The sequence below is a fragment of the Limulus polyphemus genome, unplaced genomic scaffold (assembly GCF_000517525.1).
Source record: "Limulus polyphemus unplaced genomic scaffold, Limulus_polyphemus-2.1.2 Scaffold158, whole genome shotgun sequence".
NCBI lineage: Eukaryota > Metazoa > Arthropoda > Merostomata > Xiphosura > Limulidae > Limulus > Limulus polyphemus.
The window spans coordinates 409,059-426,280 of NW_013665768.1; the positions used below are offsets into that span (position 1 = coordinate 409,059).

The following is a 17,222-nucleotide window of genomic DNA, read 5'->3' on the forward strand; positions in this document are numbered from 1 at the left end:
AATCAAACACAGTGGCACCCCGCCTACCTCTTTCCATTTTGGAAACGCTCCCTTATATACAATTACTTCTATATATGACATGAATAACCAATTGGAAGCTCAACATGCAAAAAGAAAAAAAAAAGGCATGATAAAAACATTGCTTTATAAACCTTAAGACTTTATAAAAAAATTTGATATTTAGCTTATGAAAGTAATGTAGTGTTTACTGATAATCTGCCAAATTTTGTTAACATTCGCTAACTAATTTAAAAGTTATAGCATGAATGGTTATGAGGTTGGTCCCAGGGACTGAAAGAGTTATATCCTATCCTTTCTTTAAGGTTACTTTCATTAACAGTATTAGTTATATATTTACTACACATAATTTTCATTTTTATTATCACAAAGATAATTTTACATTGTTAGTTTAGTTTATGAACATAAGATTAACCTAATCTGCTAAATTGGCCAAGCCAAGTATAATTATTACCAAATACAGACACAGCATTTATTAGAATATTTAACTTATACTTTTATTTTTCATCATTTCTAATTCATTATTTTATTATAATGCTTATTCTGCACTGTTAACCTAAGCCTCCTGAACTGGCTAGACCTTGAGATATTACTGGGTTTAGGGCAGAAGATACCGTTAACAGTGAGAATATGTAACTGATGAAATAATGCATTCTAATGATTATATGCAATACAGTTTGAATATTACATTTAATTAACTATGCTCATTATTAGGTACACATTTTTAATTCTGATTTAAGGAGATAGCTTACTTTGATAAAACATTTATTTACATCTATAAAGTACATTCACATTACAAAATTAGAGCAATATTAAGATAAGCTCTACTGATTTTTTTAACAGTATATAGCAATATCACTGACATCAAACTTTGAAATGTTATATTTTATCTGATTGGATTATTGTATATATCTACATAATCATGAATGATGTTATCAATGACAATATTAAGAAAGCCAATGTATTTAAAACATCTTAATGTTTTAAAATTATTTTTGTAAATATCATTATATGTACTTTTTTATTCTCTAATTTTGATTGCTTTTGAAATTAATTCTTTTTTGAGTAAATCTTGGATATAACTTTCAAAATAAAAATATAAAACAATAATTGTATCTTTGTAATACACCTTATACTCAAACTTGCTACCATTGTTATAAGTAAACATATCTATAAAAAGCAGGATGACGCTAATGTTAATTATTATGATAATTCAAGAACTGGTTGAGACGTTCAGAATCCTAAAAGATAACAAAAGCATCATCATCAACATACAAACAATAGTATAAAGACTTGAAACTCAAACGACATCCTTTCAACCACTGTTTCTCAGGAAAGCAGAAGAAAAGCTTTGCAAGTGACAATCACAACCTTTTCCCTATGATACACCATCAAGACATTAGTCATAAACAACATTGTTCAATGGAAAACATGATTACTTTGAAGCAAGTGTTTGTAGTTTTTATTAGTTTTTGAATTACATACTTATGATATTGAAGTTCTAACCAGTATATTAAAATACGTGCATAAAATTTTTAGTTCTATATAGGTAACTCCTTTGACTACTTTTGATAACTGTCATATACAGGCAAACATTCATTATTGGTGGAAAATGATTATAAGTGACCACACTCACCAGGTCTTGTAATCAATAATTACAAACTTAATATATTTTAAAGTGGGATAAATCCAACCAAGAGTTTTATACTTGGTTTTTATAAGACAAATTTCTAGAAATTAGAATAAGACCCATCAGACTGTGTATTTTGTTATTGTACAATAAATACCCACCAGTTCTTGAATTGGTTATCACAAAGTAATTATTTCTGAAAATGAGATGAGACCACCAGGTCTTGTGTTTTATTATTACAAGATATTTTTAAAATAAGGTAAAAGACAAACAGGTTAAAAAAAAATTGGTATGTTACAAAAAGCAAATTTATGAATTTCTTTGATGTGTAAAATAACAAAAAGAAAAAAGACAAAGATTAGACATAAAAAAAAAAATATAGAACCACTATCAACTCTTAATGAATCAACTAACTTTAAAAATTATCATAAACTTGCCTCAATGAACTACCATAAATCTAATACTTTGAAATATATTAAAACTTTCTTTAATACAGACCTAACTTGAAAAATCACTGGAAACTTTCCTTGAATAATCAGCACAGGTGTAATATTAGAAAACAATACTATTTAGGGAAATAAAAGTTTATACAATATAATACTAAAATATATAAAAATAGGACAAAACAAAGTATGAATAAATTTTAACTTGAAGAATACAGTTTGTACAGGAATAAAAATATCTAAATAACTTCCATTTGAAGACTACAGTTCATACTAGAATAAAACATCTATACAAAACCTTCTATCTCAAGGATAAAAAGTGTAATGGAATAAAAACACCTGAACAAACCTTCCATTTACAGAATACAGTCTTTACCAAAAAAATTAAAAAATTACAAATCTACTTGAAGAATATAGTTTGTACCACGATAAAGATGTGTGAACAAACCTTCCACTTGAAGAATACAGTGTTTGTGCAGAAATAAAGAAACTTGAACAAACCTTCCACTTGAAGAATACAGTGTTTGTGCAGAAATAAAGAAACTTGAACAAACCTTCTACTTGAAGAATAGTCTGTACTAGAATAAAAGAATGTGAATAAACTTTTCACATGAACATACCTTCCACTTGAAAAATACACTCTGTACTGGAAGACAAGCATGATGAATGTGATTTTTATCCTCCTGCACAACTTTGGCTGCATTCAAAAGATGGTCTACTTGATTCCTAGAAAAGGAAAATTAAGAAGTTATAAGCTTAATAATGCAAAATAAAGCTGGCAGTTTTAAATTATCTATACAATACTCAATAGAGGTGCTTAAGCATGCTTAAGGAAATGAAAAGTAGTTCTTATGCATACATTAAACTCTTGGCTATACAATATACAGAAAAAATTCATTATTAATGAGAATTTTGTCATATTCAAAAACAAATAATTATTACAAAAGCAATTTTGACAATTATGATTAAAGCTTTTTACTGTAATAATGATTTTTACTTGAGTAATGTATATATGGACAACAGAGCATAGTATAAAACTGTGTTTGGTAATGATAAATTTATTACAAATTGAAAAAAAAAAACAATCCAGAGAGAGATTAATCTATTTCTAAACCCAAAGAATAATTTTACAGAAAACAGAATAACAAACTGAGAAGCAGTAACAAGAAAAGAGTAGAGAATACTTTGTTAAAACAAACTATACATACACTATAGTATACCACATAATGATGGAATAGCTTGCACGTAATGACTTTTAGTATGCAATCAAAATCATGACTGCATTTTCTCTTTCATATACATATTTTAGCCTTTCTTTGTATTTTCATTTATCATATGTAAAATATCTGCGGACATATTAAGCATAAAATATTAATAAAAAACTTTTTATTTAATTTAATCCACAAAAACTTCATTCTTTATATCAAAATTTTTTTTTCATTGACTGTTTGGCAATTTTTTAATCTTGTAACATTTAGATCTTTAAACAAACAGTCTACTAAGTTTCCACTTATTTGTTTGTGACAGCATCCAAATTTTTATAGTTTTAATTGATTGTGACTCCATTTACCTGAGACATACAAGTGCATTAACTGATTCAGAAAGATCTCTTCTCTGAGCCAACACCAGCATCAGGAGGTGACCTACAAACCCACGGCACCTATCTATAATCCCAACAGTGAGCTCCTAAAAAACAACAAATTTAAAATTAATTACTGTGACAACAAATTATCACAAATTCAGTGTAGTTGCTTACTAAAAATAAGTCATGCATTTAATGGTTCATAAGTTACTTAATTTCTCAAAATACAAAATCTAGCCAGTCCATTCAATTAAAAGAATACTTTAAAAAAAAGATAACATCATTGAGCTGTATAATTATGTTACACTGGCTTTTATATGGAGCATCTGAAAAACAACGTGTTTTCCATAAGTAGTAAAACATACTAAGGAAAAGAACACCAAAGTTATGTGTGACTCATAAATTCAAAACACATCTATAGGTTTTTACTGGCATATAACTTAACAAAAATAAAAACTAGGAAAAAAGAAGGTGAATTTTAAATAGGAAAAACTCCTATAATTTATTAGAAAAATTTGAACATAAAGGTTTCACCTTTGAAGGATGCTGAATTGCAACTAGAAAAACAGCTAACTGAGAAATGGAAGAGTAGAAGTAATGATGGGAACCACTCCAAGTGTCAAGAATTGTATAATCACAAGTCTTCCTTAAAAGATAAATAATGAAAGCAACATCTTTTGTTAGGAATGTAAACTAAGAGATCAATGGCACTTAATGTTGCAAATATTTCTCATGAATAACGTACATTACAGAAAATTTATGGTTCAAGCAGTTGTTTTCACTTTAATATATATACACAATCATTATAAAATTCTAAAACATATCACCTGGAGCAAAATGTTTTATTTGTTCAATAATAACATGTTGAATTCATGTTGCAAATTATTTACAAATTTTATTACTAAATATACTTCTTAAATATGAAAATTATTTTTCCTACAGGTGCAAAAAATATTTGTATTACACACTTCTGCATATCATAATTCACAAGAAATAGCAAAATGGTAAGCTGTAAAAATGATACACATACTAAATTTAAGCTAATTTCATTCTTTGTAATTTCATAATATTAATCATACTTCTTGAATTTAGCTCTTTATCTTCATCTTATTGCAATTTAATGTTTGTGGAAAATTGCTAACCCAGAACATACTAAGAAATTTACCTTTCATGAACTATATTTTCAAAACTAGCTTCAACATCAATGAAGGTGTTCATCATCAAATCACTGATGCTAAAATCTTTACAAAACGTGGAACCTTTCCTGAATGAGAGACCTATGAAAACCAAAACATTATTAAAATAGATAGAACCTCATGCTAGAAAACACACACACTACAATCATACTTCCAATGAGATATTCTATAACTTAAAAAGCAGCAAATGACAAGAACCCCACAATTCTATTCTATATTGAAGCTTGAGAAATAAAGAACTTCCATATGTTATGAAAATGTAACCTTAAACGTTTTGATGAAAAAAACAACTTCCATATGTTATGAAAATGTAACCTTAAACGTTTTGATGAAAAAAACAACTTCCATATGTTATGAAAATGTAACCTTAAACGTTTTGATGAAAAAAACAATGCCGATTTCAAGCTTCAGTTTACGCCAACAATAAAATAAAATGTATAAAATGAACAAAAAGGCAAAAGGTACAAGGTGGAAAAAGAAGATCCAAAAAGTACTTAATATGTAAGAAATCTTTTGTAAGTTATCATTTCCTATCTCTCCCAGAAAATGGCTCTTTAATTACACTCAATCAAATGTACGCATTTCTATAAGCCAGAGATAATTCAAATCTAAATGAGAAAAAATATTGATAGTCTAACAAATTTGAATTTGTTTTCCTAGCAGCTAATCTGCACAAACATTTGTAACTTCTTCTTTATATAAAATCAAAATCAATACAAGATTGGTCAGTTTCATTCTCCATCAAATTTTTTGAACAACTTTACAAGCATTTTACAAATTATCATTTTCATATTAGCATTTTACTAAGTTAAAAGAAAAATTTTACCAATCAGAGTTAGAGATTTGAATAAGTCACTCAAAGCTTTACGTTTCCTCTGGTGAATGTGATGGGCCTTGGATTTCCATTTTTCTTTATCTTTATCCTGAAAAAAAAACAACAAAAAACAAGTTTCAATACCAATTGTGAGCACAGCAGATAGCCCATTATATAGTTTTGTGCTTAAATACAAACAAAACAAAAAACAACACAAAATCTTTAATTTTAAATAATATGCTTTTTTCATAGATATAATTTAATGAATGGATGAATTGTAATAGAATTATAAGGTACATTTAATACAACAATTAAGTAGACTGAAAGTTATTAATAATTTAGGAACTGATTAACTCTCTTGATATGAGTTCTGTAATTTTAACCAAATTTGTGACTATCAGAATTTCCATGTCATAACTTTTAAGAGATTTTGTGTTTCTTCACAAAATTTGGCAAGTTTTCAGTAAACATTACCAGTCTTTTCTTACACAAAAATCAAATTTTTAAATGAAGTATATTTACTAACAATTTGTCTGTGAATACCTGGAGTCAGAGTGTTGACTGCTTTGAGTGAAAAGTGATTTTCATGTTATGATTAAAAATATTTTTCTTCATTTGAAAATTGTCAAATTTCATTTGCATAATCTATAAAAACCTACTAAATAAATATCAAACATTTTAAAATTAAAATTTTATATTTTATCTGTTATTTTCTCTACCCTAACATTATATTCATTTGGTCAATTTGACCAATCTTATAACCACCATAAGAAAATACTAAATAAATCTAAATTACCCTCGTCTTTTCAAAATGACTAAGTTTTGATATGAAACTACAATTGTTTATGCTAAATAGCTTAAAGCTCATAACAGTATACATAGGTTTATACTTAATTTTATTGCTGCTTGAACTATGTCTAACTAATAATCCCATCATAAAAGTTGTAAATCCATCAACAAATGTGCAACTCGCATTACCATATCAAATTATGCAATGCATGAACTGCTCACAACCATACTTAGTGAAGAATTTTCATTATAATTATTATTTTTCATTAGCTTACCTAATTTAACCTTATCTAACATGATAAGTTTATAATTTTTACATTGTAATTACTTTTACAATAATAAATAAAGAATACACTGGATCTTTTTGTTTTTTGTCATCAACTGTCAATGAAACTTAAACCTACTTTTTTACACTAATGGTACTATTACATTAAATAATTTTTATTTGATTAAATACTGCACTTAAGAACATAGGATAATAAAATTCAAAAAGCAAATAATGTAATATAACTATCATAATTTTCCTGGCTTTCTAACTATGCAATAAGAGTTTTTATAAATTTAACTAAACTTGCTGATGTGAATACAATAAGTAAAAACTTTTGAACTGGAGGTAAAATAGACAATTCTCTGTACAGAAAACAACAACATATGTATCGTTTGACAGAGTAAAACTTTGGCTTTTTGTTGGTTATAAATAATATAGTATAAAACGTCAGAGAAAACAATTAGCAATTTGTGTGTGTGTGAGAGAGAGAGAGGATGTGACAGGTGAATGTGGCAAGTAGGTCTCATTTTCTAGTTTATGGCTTGGTAAACAAATAAGATTGAAGGCTATAAAAATCATGCTTTGCCTTCATAATATCTATATTATAATGAGTAATATATGTTAAATTATGTACTTATTGGAGGGGTGGTAAATAAATAAGAGAAGAAGGAAAACCTAAAGATCAAATGTCACAATTCTCATACTAAGGAAGATTGATGATTTTGATAAAAGTTTTCCTTATAAAACTAAGAGCTTAAAACTTTGACCACAGCTGCTTTAAACATACATGGAACTTTTGCAAGCCATACACTGCATACAGCACACTTGCATTCAACTGCTGGAGTCAGACTGTACCCTACCCTATACAGTGAATAAGCAGTCAATGGGTTAATATCTAAATGTTAATAAATTAATTAATGTTATTTTGACTCAAATTATATTGAAATTTATTAACCAAACAGTAAAAAACAGAATAAAATTAATTATTTTCTCTTTAACTCTTTAGCATGAGCTTGTTCCCTTGAACCGACCTCATAACCTTTATGTGCTTGTTATAGTTTTCATGCTATAACTTCTAAATTAGTAAGTGTATGTTAACAAAATTTGGCAGATTATCAGTAAACATTACAATGCTTTCATACACAAAAAAAAAAAATTTTCTTAAGTCTCAAGACCCAAGTATTGACCCAATTATAGGGTGATCTCGAATATAAGGCCACCCCCATTTTCAGAAACCATGGAAAAATATAATTGAATGTCATAAAGTCTTTTTTTTTTAGGTCTGCAAAATCAATACTATAACTGAACAGCCTGCAGGTGAATTAGTTGCAAGAATTAGCGATGACCTTGGGTGAACATCTGGCTCGCATGCTTAAACAGATGCTATCTGGACATTCAAAAATGCAACAGGCTAGAGTAGGAGGAAAGGGCCTGTGGTCGGCCATGATTATAAGGTGACTATGAATTTTACAGCCTGATTATTAATCACAAAATATCGCCTTATAATCGGGCCAGTATGGTATTACTTAAAACAAATATAAATTTAATTACCAAGACTAGGGGAACACAATACAAAGAAATGTAAAAACACTTACACTGGGTACATCTAGAGCTTCAAGCTCTTTAACAGTGCTCACAATCTCATCTGAAATGAATAATAAGTTTAAATTAATCAAAACTCAAAACAAAAATTTAATATAAATAAATGAAATTTAGAATACTTTTTTTTAAATCTTTATACAGAAATTCTCTTCCTCATTTCAAATCAAAGCAAGTGATGAATCTTAATGTACATTACCCTAGAAAATTATAAAATAATTTTTTATAGAGATAGTTATATTATTTGGAATTATTTTTCTAGGAAATGTTTTTGATAAAAAAATTATTCAAATTCAAATTTATTTTTTGCCTGTCATTACTATAACAACATAAAAATATACCTTTAAATTTAAGAATTACTTGCATTAAAATGTATTAATTTTTAAATATAAATACTTCCTAAAATAACAAAAATACTAACTGCTGAAGTAATTCAATGAAGATACGTGTGAATGAAGAGATGTACAGGTCACCATTTTCTTTACAACCTTCTGCATTCTTTTAAACAACTTAGGACAATCCTTAAGTGGAATTTCCAATTCAGGGTCAAGTAGAATACCCTATAGATATACATCCATTAACTTCAGAAGAAACAGAAATATTTCATAAATATTCTTAAATTTGTTTCTAAGTATAAATTAAAAATACCAGAGTTAAAATTCGAAAATATGTATTTTATGTTGCTTGAAAGTATTAGAATAATTCAGGAAATGTTATCTCCTTTGCTTTCATTTGAGTGTACTTAAAAGTAATTAAACAATTTTATACTAATATTGCTTGTAAGTTCTGCAAAGTAATATTTTTAAAACATTACACTACTTAAAACAGTCCAAAACAATGGTAAAAAACAACTCATTAAAGATATGGTATTTAACGTTTTCGACACAAGTGACACCTTATATGCTTAAAGGTTAAATGTCAGACTCCTAGAGTCTACTAAGGTCCAGATATAGTCAGCCCTAATTCTTAACTACTGATCAAAGGGAAGGCAACCAGACAACAGTATCTGCTGCCACTGGGACATTATCACTCATATAAAGCACCAAAAAATGAAAGTGTAGAGCATGTTCAGCTGTACCATGGCATGAACTATGAACTTTCTCATTACTCAGTAGTAAATTGACTGGTATCTATATTATGAACAACTAATGAATTTTTAATGTACAGAGTAACAATAGTATAAACCAACAGTAATCTTACAGATAATATAACACAAAAATATATAAGTTCAAAAAGAAGTTAAGTAAGATGATTTCTTACCTCATTTGCTGTTATGTAGTGAGTTGAATCTATTTTAAAAATCCAAACTCCCATTTCAGAAGTTGTATCCAAGTTCACATCCTTACATGGCTCAAAGACGGGCTTCACTGGTTGGTTCAGTTCTTTCTGAAAACATTATTAAAAAAAATTCAATTATTTGTAAAAGAAAAAAGCAGAATTATAAAAGAAACTTAAGTGATTCCACATAAAAGCATTTATTCCATTTGGCAAATAATACCAAAATATTTAGCCTCTTGGAGTATTGTTATTATTATTATTACTTGTTTTAGAAAATTCTACATTACAAAGGTTATTTTCATGCATCTACAGCACACCAATAACATAATTATTTGTTATGAGTACTGTAGAAAATAAAGTATTCAAGGTATAGCACAATATATTAAAATTAACCATTATGTAAAATGCTAGAAAATGAACAAATGTTTCTAAAATAATTTTCAATTTTAGCAAGTTTACTAATATTAGCATACGATATCACATTTTTATAACAAGCAACTCAAAAAATATCATGAAACATCAAATTAATAAAAACTTTAAGAACAGAGAATCGGTTATACACAATTACAGAAAGAATCAATTCACAAACATCTTATAATAATCAGAACTTTATTGGTAAAAAACAACTTGAAAACATGATTAATTTATCTATTCCTAAAATCTAACTCAAACCTGATATCTGTTAAAAGTAGATAAAATATTCTAAACTACCTACAGGTGGATTTTCATGAACTTTGACTTAGAATTTTCTCAAATTCATTTTTGATGATATGTATCAAAAACTAATAAATTTAATGTTCTTTCCTAGGTCAAAGGAACTCTGAACTAATATAAAAATTTTCACTTTAAACAGCTATTTGTTGACAGTGTATGTGTCTAAGTAGATGGCAGATATGCTATCAAATTAACTGACATAACAAAAACACAAGAAAATAATTAACATTTTGGCTATTTATACATGAGAAATATTTGTTAAATTTATGTAAAGAATGTCTTGTTACATCTAATTGCTTCATCTGTTTGTGAACCATTCGATGTGACTTCTCAATTGTCTGACGAACAGCCCAAAAGTTGATGTCATTCCAACGAGTAATCTTGACAAATTCCTACAAATAAAATCCACAAGTTCACTTAAAGTTTCATTACACAGAATTTGAGTCATCATTAAAATTAAATGGAGTGGTTGCTTTGGTTGGTTCATGAGCTTGAACTTATATTCAGCAATCTGCATGATAATAGCAAATGTTTGTGTCAAAATGTCAATCACAAACCAATTCTATGAAAGTTAACTTCAACTAAAAATATAATATTGAAAAATTCCATAAATGTTTGATGGAAAAAGTAGATCTTCAACAATTCTTATGAACTAATAATTTCAAAACGTTAAAAACGATGTAATTTTCTGGAAATATTCTTGTAAACTTTTGTCCTACTCATAAATTCCTAGATGCTTTCAATAAAAGCAATAACAAGTTTATTACAGTAGATAACAGAAACACTTTTAATGTAAAACTACCATTTTGGGTTAATGTTTTATTACTTCATTGATAAAGTTTAGATCTTGTTAAATGTGAAATTTTGAATTGAATTATTTATTCAACAGAGATGATCAGAGAAATGCAAGGTATATAGCAAAAATTTATTCTAAGGCTCATAAAGAGGCAAAACAAAATTGGGATACACTACTTGTTTTCTAGGTGACCTAATTATCTTAACAGCAAAAGAAAAATACAATTACCAAAGGAAATAGAAAAAGAAGTTCAAAGTTTCTGACAAAAGAGAAGACAAGAAATTTATATTTTTTAAATTTGACAAAACACAAAAACAATTTGATACTGTTTACAAATTAATTTCATAAATGTTTTTACAGTTTTCTATTGTTATTTAATGTTTTTATTTTCTAAAAACAAAATCTTGTATATATAACCACAACACAGAAATGTTTGCATCATGTTTTTGTAACAAATAGATATCTATGCATGCTGAGTTAACACATAGAAAAAATAGAAATTATTAATCTCGCTTTTAAGATTTTCCAATATAATTTCAATATTAAAATTCATAGTAAACTGTAACACTATCCCAAGAAAGAATTTTCAAATGAATTTGTCAGAAAAGTCCAAATTAAATGTCGTTTTGCAGTATATTTATTTGAAAAAAAAAATTAATTTTTGTTCCTTCTCAAAAGTTAAGTGATGGGAACAGGCAAAGGAAAAAGTCTGAAATATTAAAGTCCAATGCTGTACACTAAAAGAAAGTTGAAGATCTTTATTGCATTATTTTGTTATTTTTTCATATATACAGTTCACAGATACAATGACCTAAAATTTTACAGTAAATCTGGACAAAATTTCTTTGCCACGTGACAGTTCTATGTACTTTTTTAATATTTCCATGTACTGAAATTGTAAAGGAACCTTGAGAAGCATAGTTTATAAGTTCTTTTGCATATTGTACAGAGCTTTTTCTGACAAATCAAACTTGGTAATAAATTTCCTCAGTTTTGAATTTACTGCTTAGTTAACTCCAAGAACTTCTCTACCTCTTACTTCATCATGTCACGCGATAACCTTTAGCATTTTGAAAATCTATTTTATCTTTCAATTAAACTTCTGTGGAAATTTTCAGTGAATATTTTGCAAGACAAAAATGTTTCCCACAAACATAACATTTTGTAATAGTAGAAAAACATATTAACCCTATCACCACAGGTATCCTTCACTACACATAACACAAGGTTTTAATGTCTTACATTAAAAATTTTATTAAACTACACTTATGTTAGACAAATTAGAATAGCATAAAATCTTAGCTAATAATCCATATTTTAATAGTACATAAATTTTAAGTTCTTAATTCTACAAGACACACACACACTAAAATTTGTTTTTTAAAAGAGAAATTGTTGTAACCTCCCAAACCAACCAAGAAGACATATCAAATTATAGCATCATTACTGTGATCTAAACCACTCCTAGCCAGATTTAAAATCCACCATGTTTTTTTATTATTATTACTATTTTTTTCATGATACAAATAGTGCATGAGTGGGGTGAAGAGATAATGTTTCTGAAAAACTCTGATTGCTTTTGACCCTTGGTCGAAATTGATTATGTAAAGATAATTTGGCCTAAGGTTAAGAGTTTTAAATCGAAATAATTGCTAAGGTGAGCTAATCTTCTACAACGCAAGATTAAAAAAAAATCCTGAATTTTTCCTAGTGTAACCCACGTGACACATTTTCTCTCAGCATGTCATCTTCCCTATTTTACCCACCACTCCTCGAAAAAGTATGAAATTAAACAAATTACTCTTTAGTTGTTTGTTTGGTGTTTTATGATGCAAAGCAACGAGGCTATGTGCGCCAAACAACTGGTAAAAACAGTGAAAGTAAATAAAAGTAAAATGTAAAAATACAGCGAGTTAAAACCAAAATATGTACAAAATTCGGATAAAAGATTTATATCCAATTGTTCATAAAACATTAAAAATACAATCAAGTCGGACAGTGTCACCATCACCAATGACACTGTTCAATGTCAAGGGTAAAATCTTACAAAACACGTGTCTAAAATGGTGCCACCGGTCACGGTCGTAACAACGGCATGACAGTAAAATTGTGACTTGAGTGTCATAAAAGCTACACATTGGTGGGTCAATACCAGATAAAAGAAAATGATGAGTTAACAAACTGTGACCAATGCATAGTCTTGCCAGGACAACTTCCTCCTTCTGATCCTGACAGAAGCAAGACAGCCAAAGAGCAGCAGAAGGTTTGATCTGAAAAAGCTTGTTATGACGTTGCTCACCCCAAGTCAACTGATAACTGGCACAAAACCATGCCTTGAAAACAGGATCGTATTCCACGTACAAGACAGGCATGGCTGTGATGGCACCAGAGCAGACGGACTTAGCTGCCGTGTCAGCGAGCCCATTCTCGTGAATACTGACGTGGCCAGGTATCCAAAAAAACTGGATGGAAACAGCAGATAGAGAAAAATGGGTCAGTCGTTGTTGAATATCGACGAGAACAGGATGCGAATTAACGTTAAGCGATTCCAGGGCCAGTAGAGAGCTAAGAGAATCAGTGTAAATTGTGCAATCACTGTACTGCATAGCTTCTACATAATCCAGAGTAACAGAAATAGCATACAACTTGGCAGTGAACACAGAAACTGCAGAGGGGATCCTGCGAGCCTACAGAGTCACCCAATTTTGAACCATCCATGTAAATAAGAAGAGAAGAATGGCTCAAAAGATGTTCAGCAAAAAGAAGACGATACTTCCTCAAATGACTCATGGAAAGGTCACAGGAAGGGATGGTAATAAGCCATGGCAGAATGGGCTGATAATTGTGGACAGCAATGTCATCCAATGTCAGACCCAATTGAGCCCAGTTGTTTGTGCCCGGATATGAAGGCCAAAGGGAGGCATTGCAGACCATCTGTTCTGAAAGAGCATGGCCCACTGAGGAAAAAAGACACAATCCCTGGTATGTTGTTGTGGTAAGGATCGAAAATTGGTAGCATATTGTAAAGAAAGTTGCAAACGACAGAGGTAAAGAGGAGGTTCGTGGGACTCAGTGTACAAACTCTGGACTGGAGAAGTGCGAAAAGCCCCGGTGTAGAGCCGAAGCCCCAGATGGTGAATTGGGGTCCAGCATCGTCAAGGCCAAGGTTCTGGTAGAACCATAGACCAAAGACCCATAGTCCAGTTTGGATCGATTCAGGGCATGATAGATCCTGAGCATAGAACATCGATCCGCTCTCCAAGAGCTGGAAGAGAGGACACGGAGAATGTTCAGAGCCCTTGCACACTTGACACGTAGCTGCTTGATGTGTGGAATGATGCTAAGCTTATGGTCAAAGATAAGCCCCAAGAACTTTACCTCAGGGACCACACGATTAACTATATAACTGAGACGGAGCTCAGGATCGGGGTTGAAACCCCGTTGATGGCAAAAATGCAAACGGTTTTGGAAAAAGAAAATGTAAAACCCTTTGCAGGGGACCACGTCAACAAGCGACTGAGGGCAGTCTGAAGCTGCCACTCAATAAACCTCATGTTCGATGACTGACGTGAGATGTGGAAGCCGTTGACATAGAGCCCATTTGCAACAGTCGAAGGAAGAGCAGTAGTGATATAGCATTAATTTTAACACTAAAAAGTGTGACACTCAAGACACAGCCCTGCGGGATTCCAAATTCCTGTGGAAATGAACGGGAAAGAGTTGAACCTACATGGACTTGGAATTACCTGTTCAGTAAAAAGTTCTGAATAAAAATGGGTAAATGGCCATGGAACCCATAGGAGTAGAGCTCCTGCAAAATGCCATACCTTCACATAGTGTCATAAGCCTTTTCGAGATCAAAGAACACAGAAACAGGCTTCCCTGATCAACGTTTCAAGTTGAATCAGATGGTCCATGGTGGAGCGCTGTCAACGGAACCCACACTGGGTGGGCGAGAGGAGCATGTTTGATTTGAAGAACTAAACAAGACGAGCATTAACTATCTTCTCTAAGACCTTACAAAGACAATTAGTCAAAGCGATGGAATGATAATTAGAAGGAATCTTGGGATCCTTCCCAGAAAGGGAGGACAATAGCCTGGCATCAAGCATCAGAAAAAACATGCTCCTGCCAGAAGAATAGCAAGAGAGGCAGGAGAGAGATGGCGCAGCATCTCATAATGAACATCATCAGGTCTACTGATGTACTACCATACCAATGAAGAGCAAGTTTGAGTTCCACCAGTGTAAAGGGGCGATTATAATCATAGAGACGATCAGCCCAAAAGGAAAAGAGATGATCACTCTTTGATCACCCAAGACTTGATGGCCAAGATTCCCATGTGTCTCTCTTTACAGGAAACATTTCTGAAACTTGCTGATACAGTCATCTTTCAGCAGTTTTCTTTGTACTGGAATGACAGGTTGTGTGATGGAGGGGTGGCACTGCTGGTCGACCAGCATGTGCCCTCCTTATCTTGCTGCTCTCATTGACCAGTTACCATCTCCCTTTTTACTTCTGGGAGACTTTAATGGACACCACTCTGAGGTGGTGCTGATACTGATGGCAGGGCTCGTTCCGTAGAGCATATGCTCTCGGATCACAACCTTTCTCTCTTCAATACTGGAGCATATACTTACTTTCATGCACCTAGTCAGTCAGGGTTGAGGATATAGGGCCGTACCTTACAATTCAAATAACTGGAGAAACCAGCAAGGATCTCAGACTCTGGGATAGACTTTAAGTTCCTCTCGACAATAACTCCCCATGAGGAATTCAAAGAAGCGTGTGGAGTAACCTATCCCAAAATGCCTTTGAAATCAAGAGGAGTTCACTGTGCTTTGCTGTAGATGCTTCAACACAGATGTATTCAGAACGGAGCTTCTTAACTGAATTTGAAGAGCCAGCAAGCCCCTCTTACCTCTTCTGTATAAAAAAGGGAGACATTTGCCCTAAAGATTTATCAGACAGTGAATGTAGGATCAGGAAGCGAGGTACAGGTCTACATTGTGGTGGAGACTGCTGTTCAGTCTTCTGGGCATGGTCGTTTGCCAATTAGAAGAGTTTTTACCATTTTTTATTTGGATTTGGGGGATCCATAATAAAGGAGAAATATTTAGTGCCCACTGACCCCACCCGCCATGGAGTCCTACGAGGTGATGCACTACAATGTCAAACAAGGACACTGCAGCATCACCAGGGTTTCATGAGCACTATACCCTAACACCAGCATCAGACACAATATCCACAACACACGTTGAGAATACCTAACATTGGTACTCAGTTGACCCTAGCCCAATGGGACCAGCCGATTGACCCTGGGGAGGGGCACCCCAAGGACACCCACTAACATGAATTCAAGGCCAAAGTGGTGTGTTGCAGTACCCAACCCAGACACCACTCAACCACCAGGATCCTCTCCTCCCCTTCACGGGTCGCTATGCAAGGCAAACACGTGGGTACATGTTTAGATCCCAGAGTAAGTAACTGAAAATACAGAACCTTCTGTGGGAGGTCCCCTCATCACGTCGAGGGAAATTACACTCTACAAAATCGTCATTGCTCAGACAAACCATAATTCTTTATAGTCTTCAATTTTTTTTGGTTACAGGGCTATTGAATAGATAATCAGACCCCTCCTGCCACACCTGCCTGTCACATCCTCTATTTCAGAATTCGTTAATAGTTCTCTCTTATGTTTAATTATATATTACTTATAACCAATAGAAAGTCAAGGTTTACATCTATCAAATGATTTATTGTGTAACGTTATGTTCTGAATGATTAAATGTCAATTTCACTTAGAGTACCAACATCGTTCCCATGAGAAACTTAATGACTAGCCTAGATGAATTTGTTACGACTCTTGTCACACAGTTAGAAAGCCAGAACAATTTTGAGAGGTAAGCGAATTTGTCTATTTTTTGCATATTATCAGTCTATAGTATTGGTGAATTATTTAATTAAATAAAACTTATTAAGTGTATTACAATCATTAGTATAAAAAATTAGGGTTAACTCTCTTCGACAAACGACAGCAAGGAAAAAATAAAATTGGTTAAGTATTTTATTTCTTGTTTTTCATTGTTTATTTC

At 31.4% G+C, this 17,222-nt stretch overlaps 1 protein-coding gene across 1 annotated transcript in view; it reads right to left on the reverse strand.

Moving 5' to 3' along the window:
* The window catches only part of LOC106476702 (midasin-like), a 236,786-nt gene that overhangs the window by 23,476 nt on the left and 196,088 nt on the right, over nucleotides 1–17,222 (reverse strand). The window contains exons 72-80 of the mRNA XM_022381378.1: nucleotides 10,619–10,723; nucleotides 9,600–9,725; nucleotides 8,761–8,899; nucleotides 8,336–8,385; nucleotides 5,696–5,792; nucleotides 4,839–4,950; nucleotides 4,208–4,319; nucleotides 3,662–3,777; nucleotides 2,712–2,817 (exon numbers count right to left, since the gene is read on the reverse strand). Of these exons, the coding sequence (XP_022237086.1) occupies nucleotides 2,712–2,817; nucleotides 3,662–3,777; nucleotides 4,208–4,319; nucleotides 4,839–4,950; nucleotides 5,696–5,792; nucleotides 8,336–8,385; nucleotides 8,761–8,899; nucleotides 9,600–9,725; nucleotides 10,619–10,723 (963 nt within the window). The remainder of the gene's footprint in view (nucleotides 1–2,711; nucleotides 2,818–3,661; nucleotides 3,778–4,207; nucleotides 4,320–4,838; nucleotides 4,951–5,695; nucleotides 5,793–8,335; nucleotides 8,386–8,760; nucleotides 8,900–9,599; nucleotides 9,726–10,618; nucleotides 10,724–17,222) is intronic.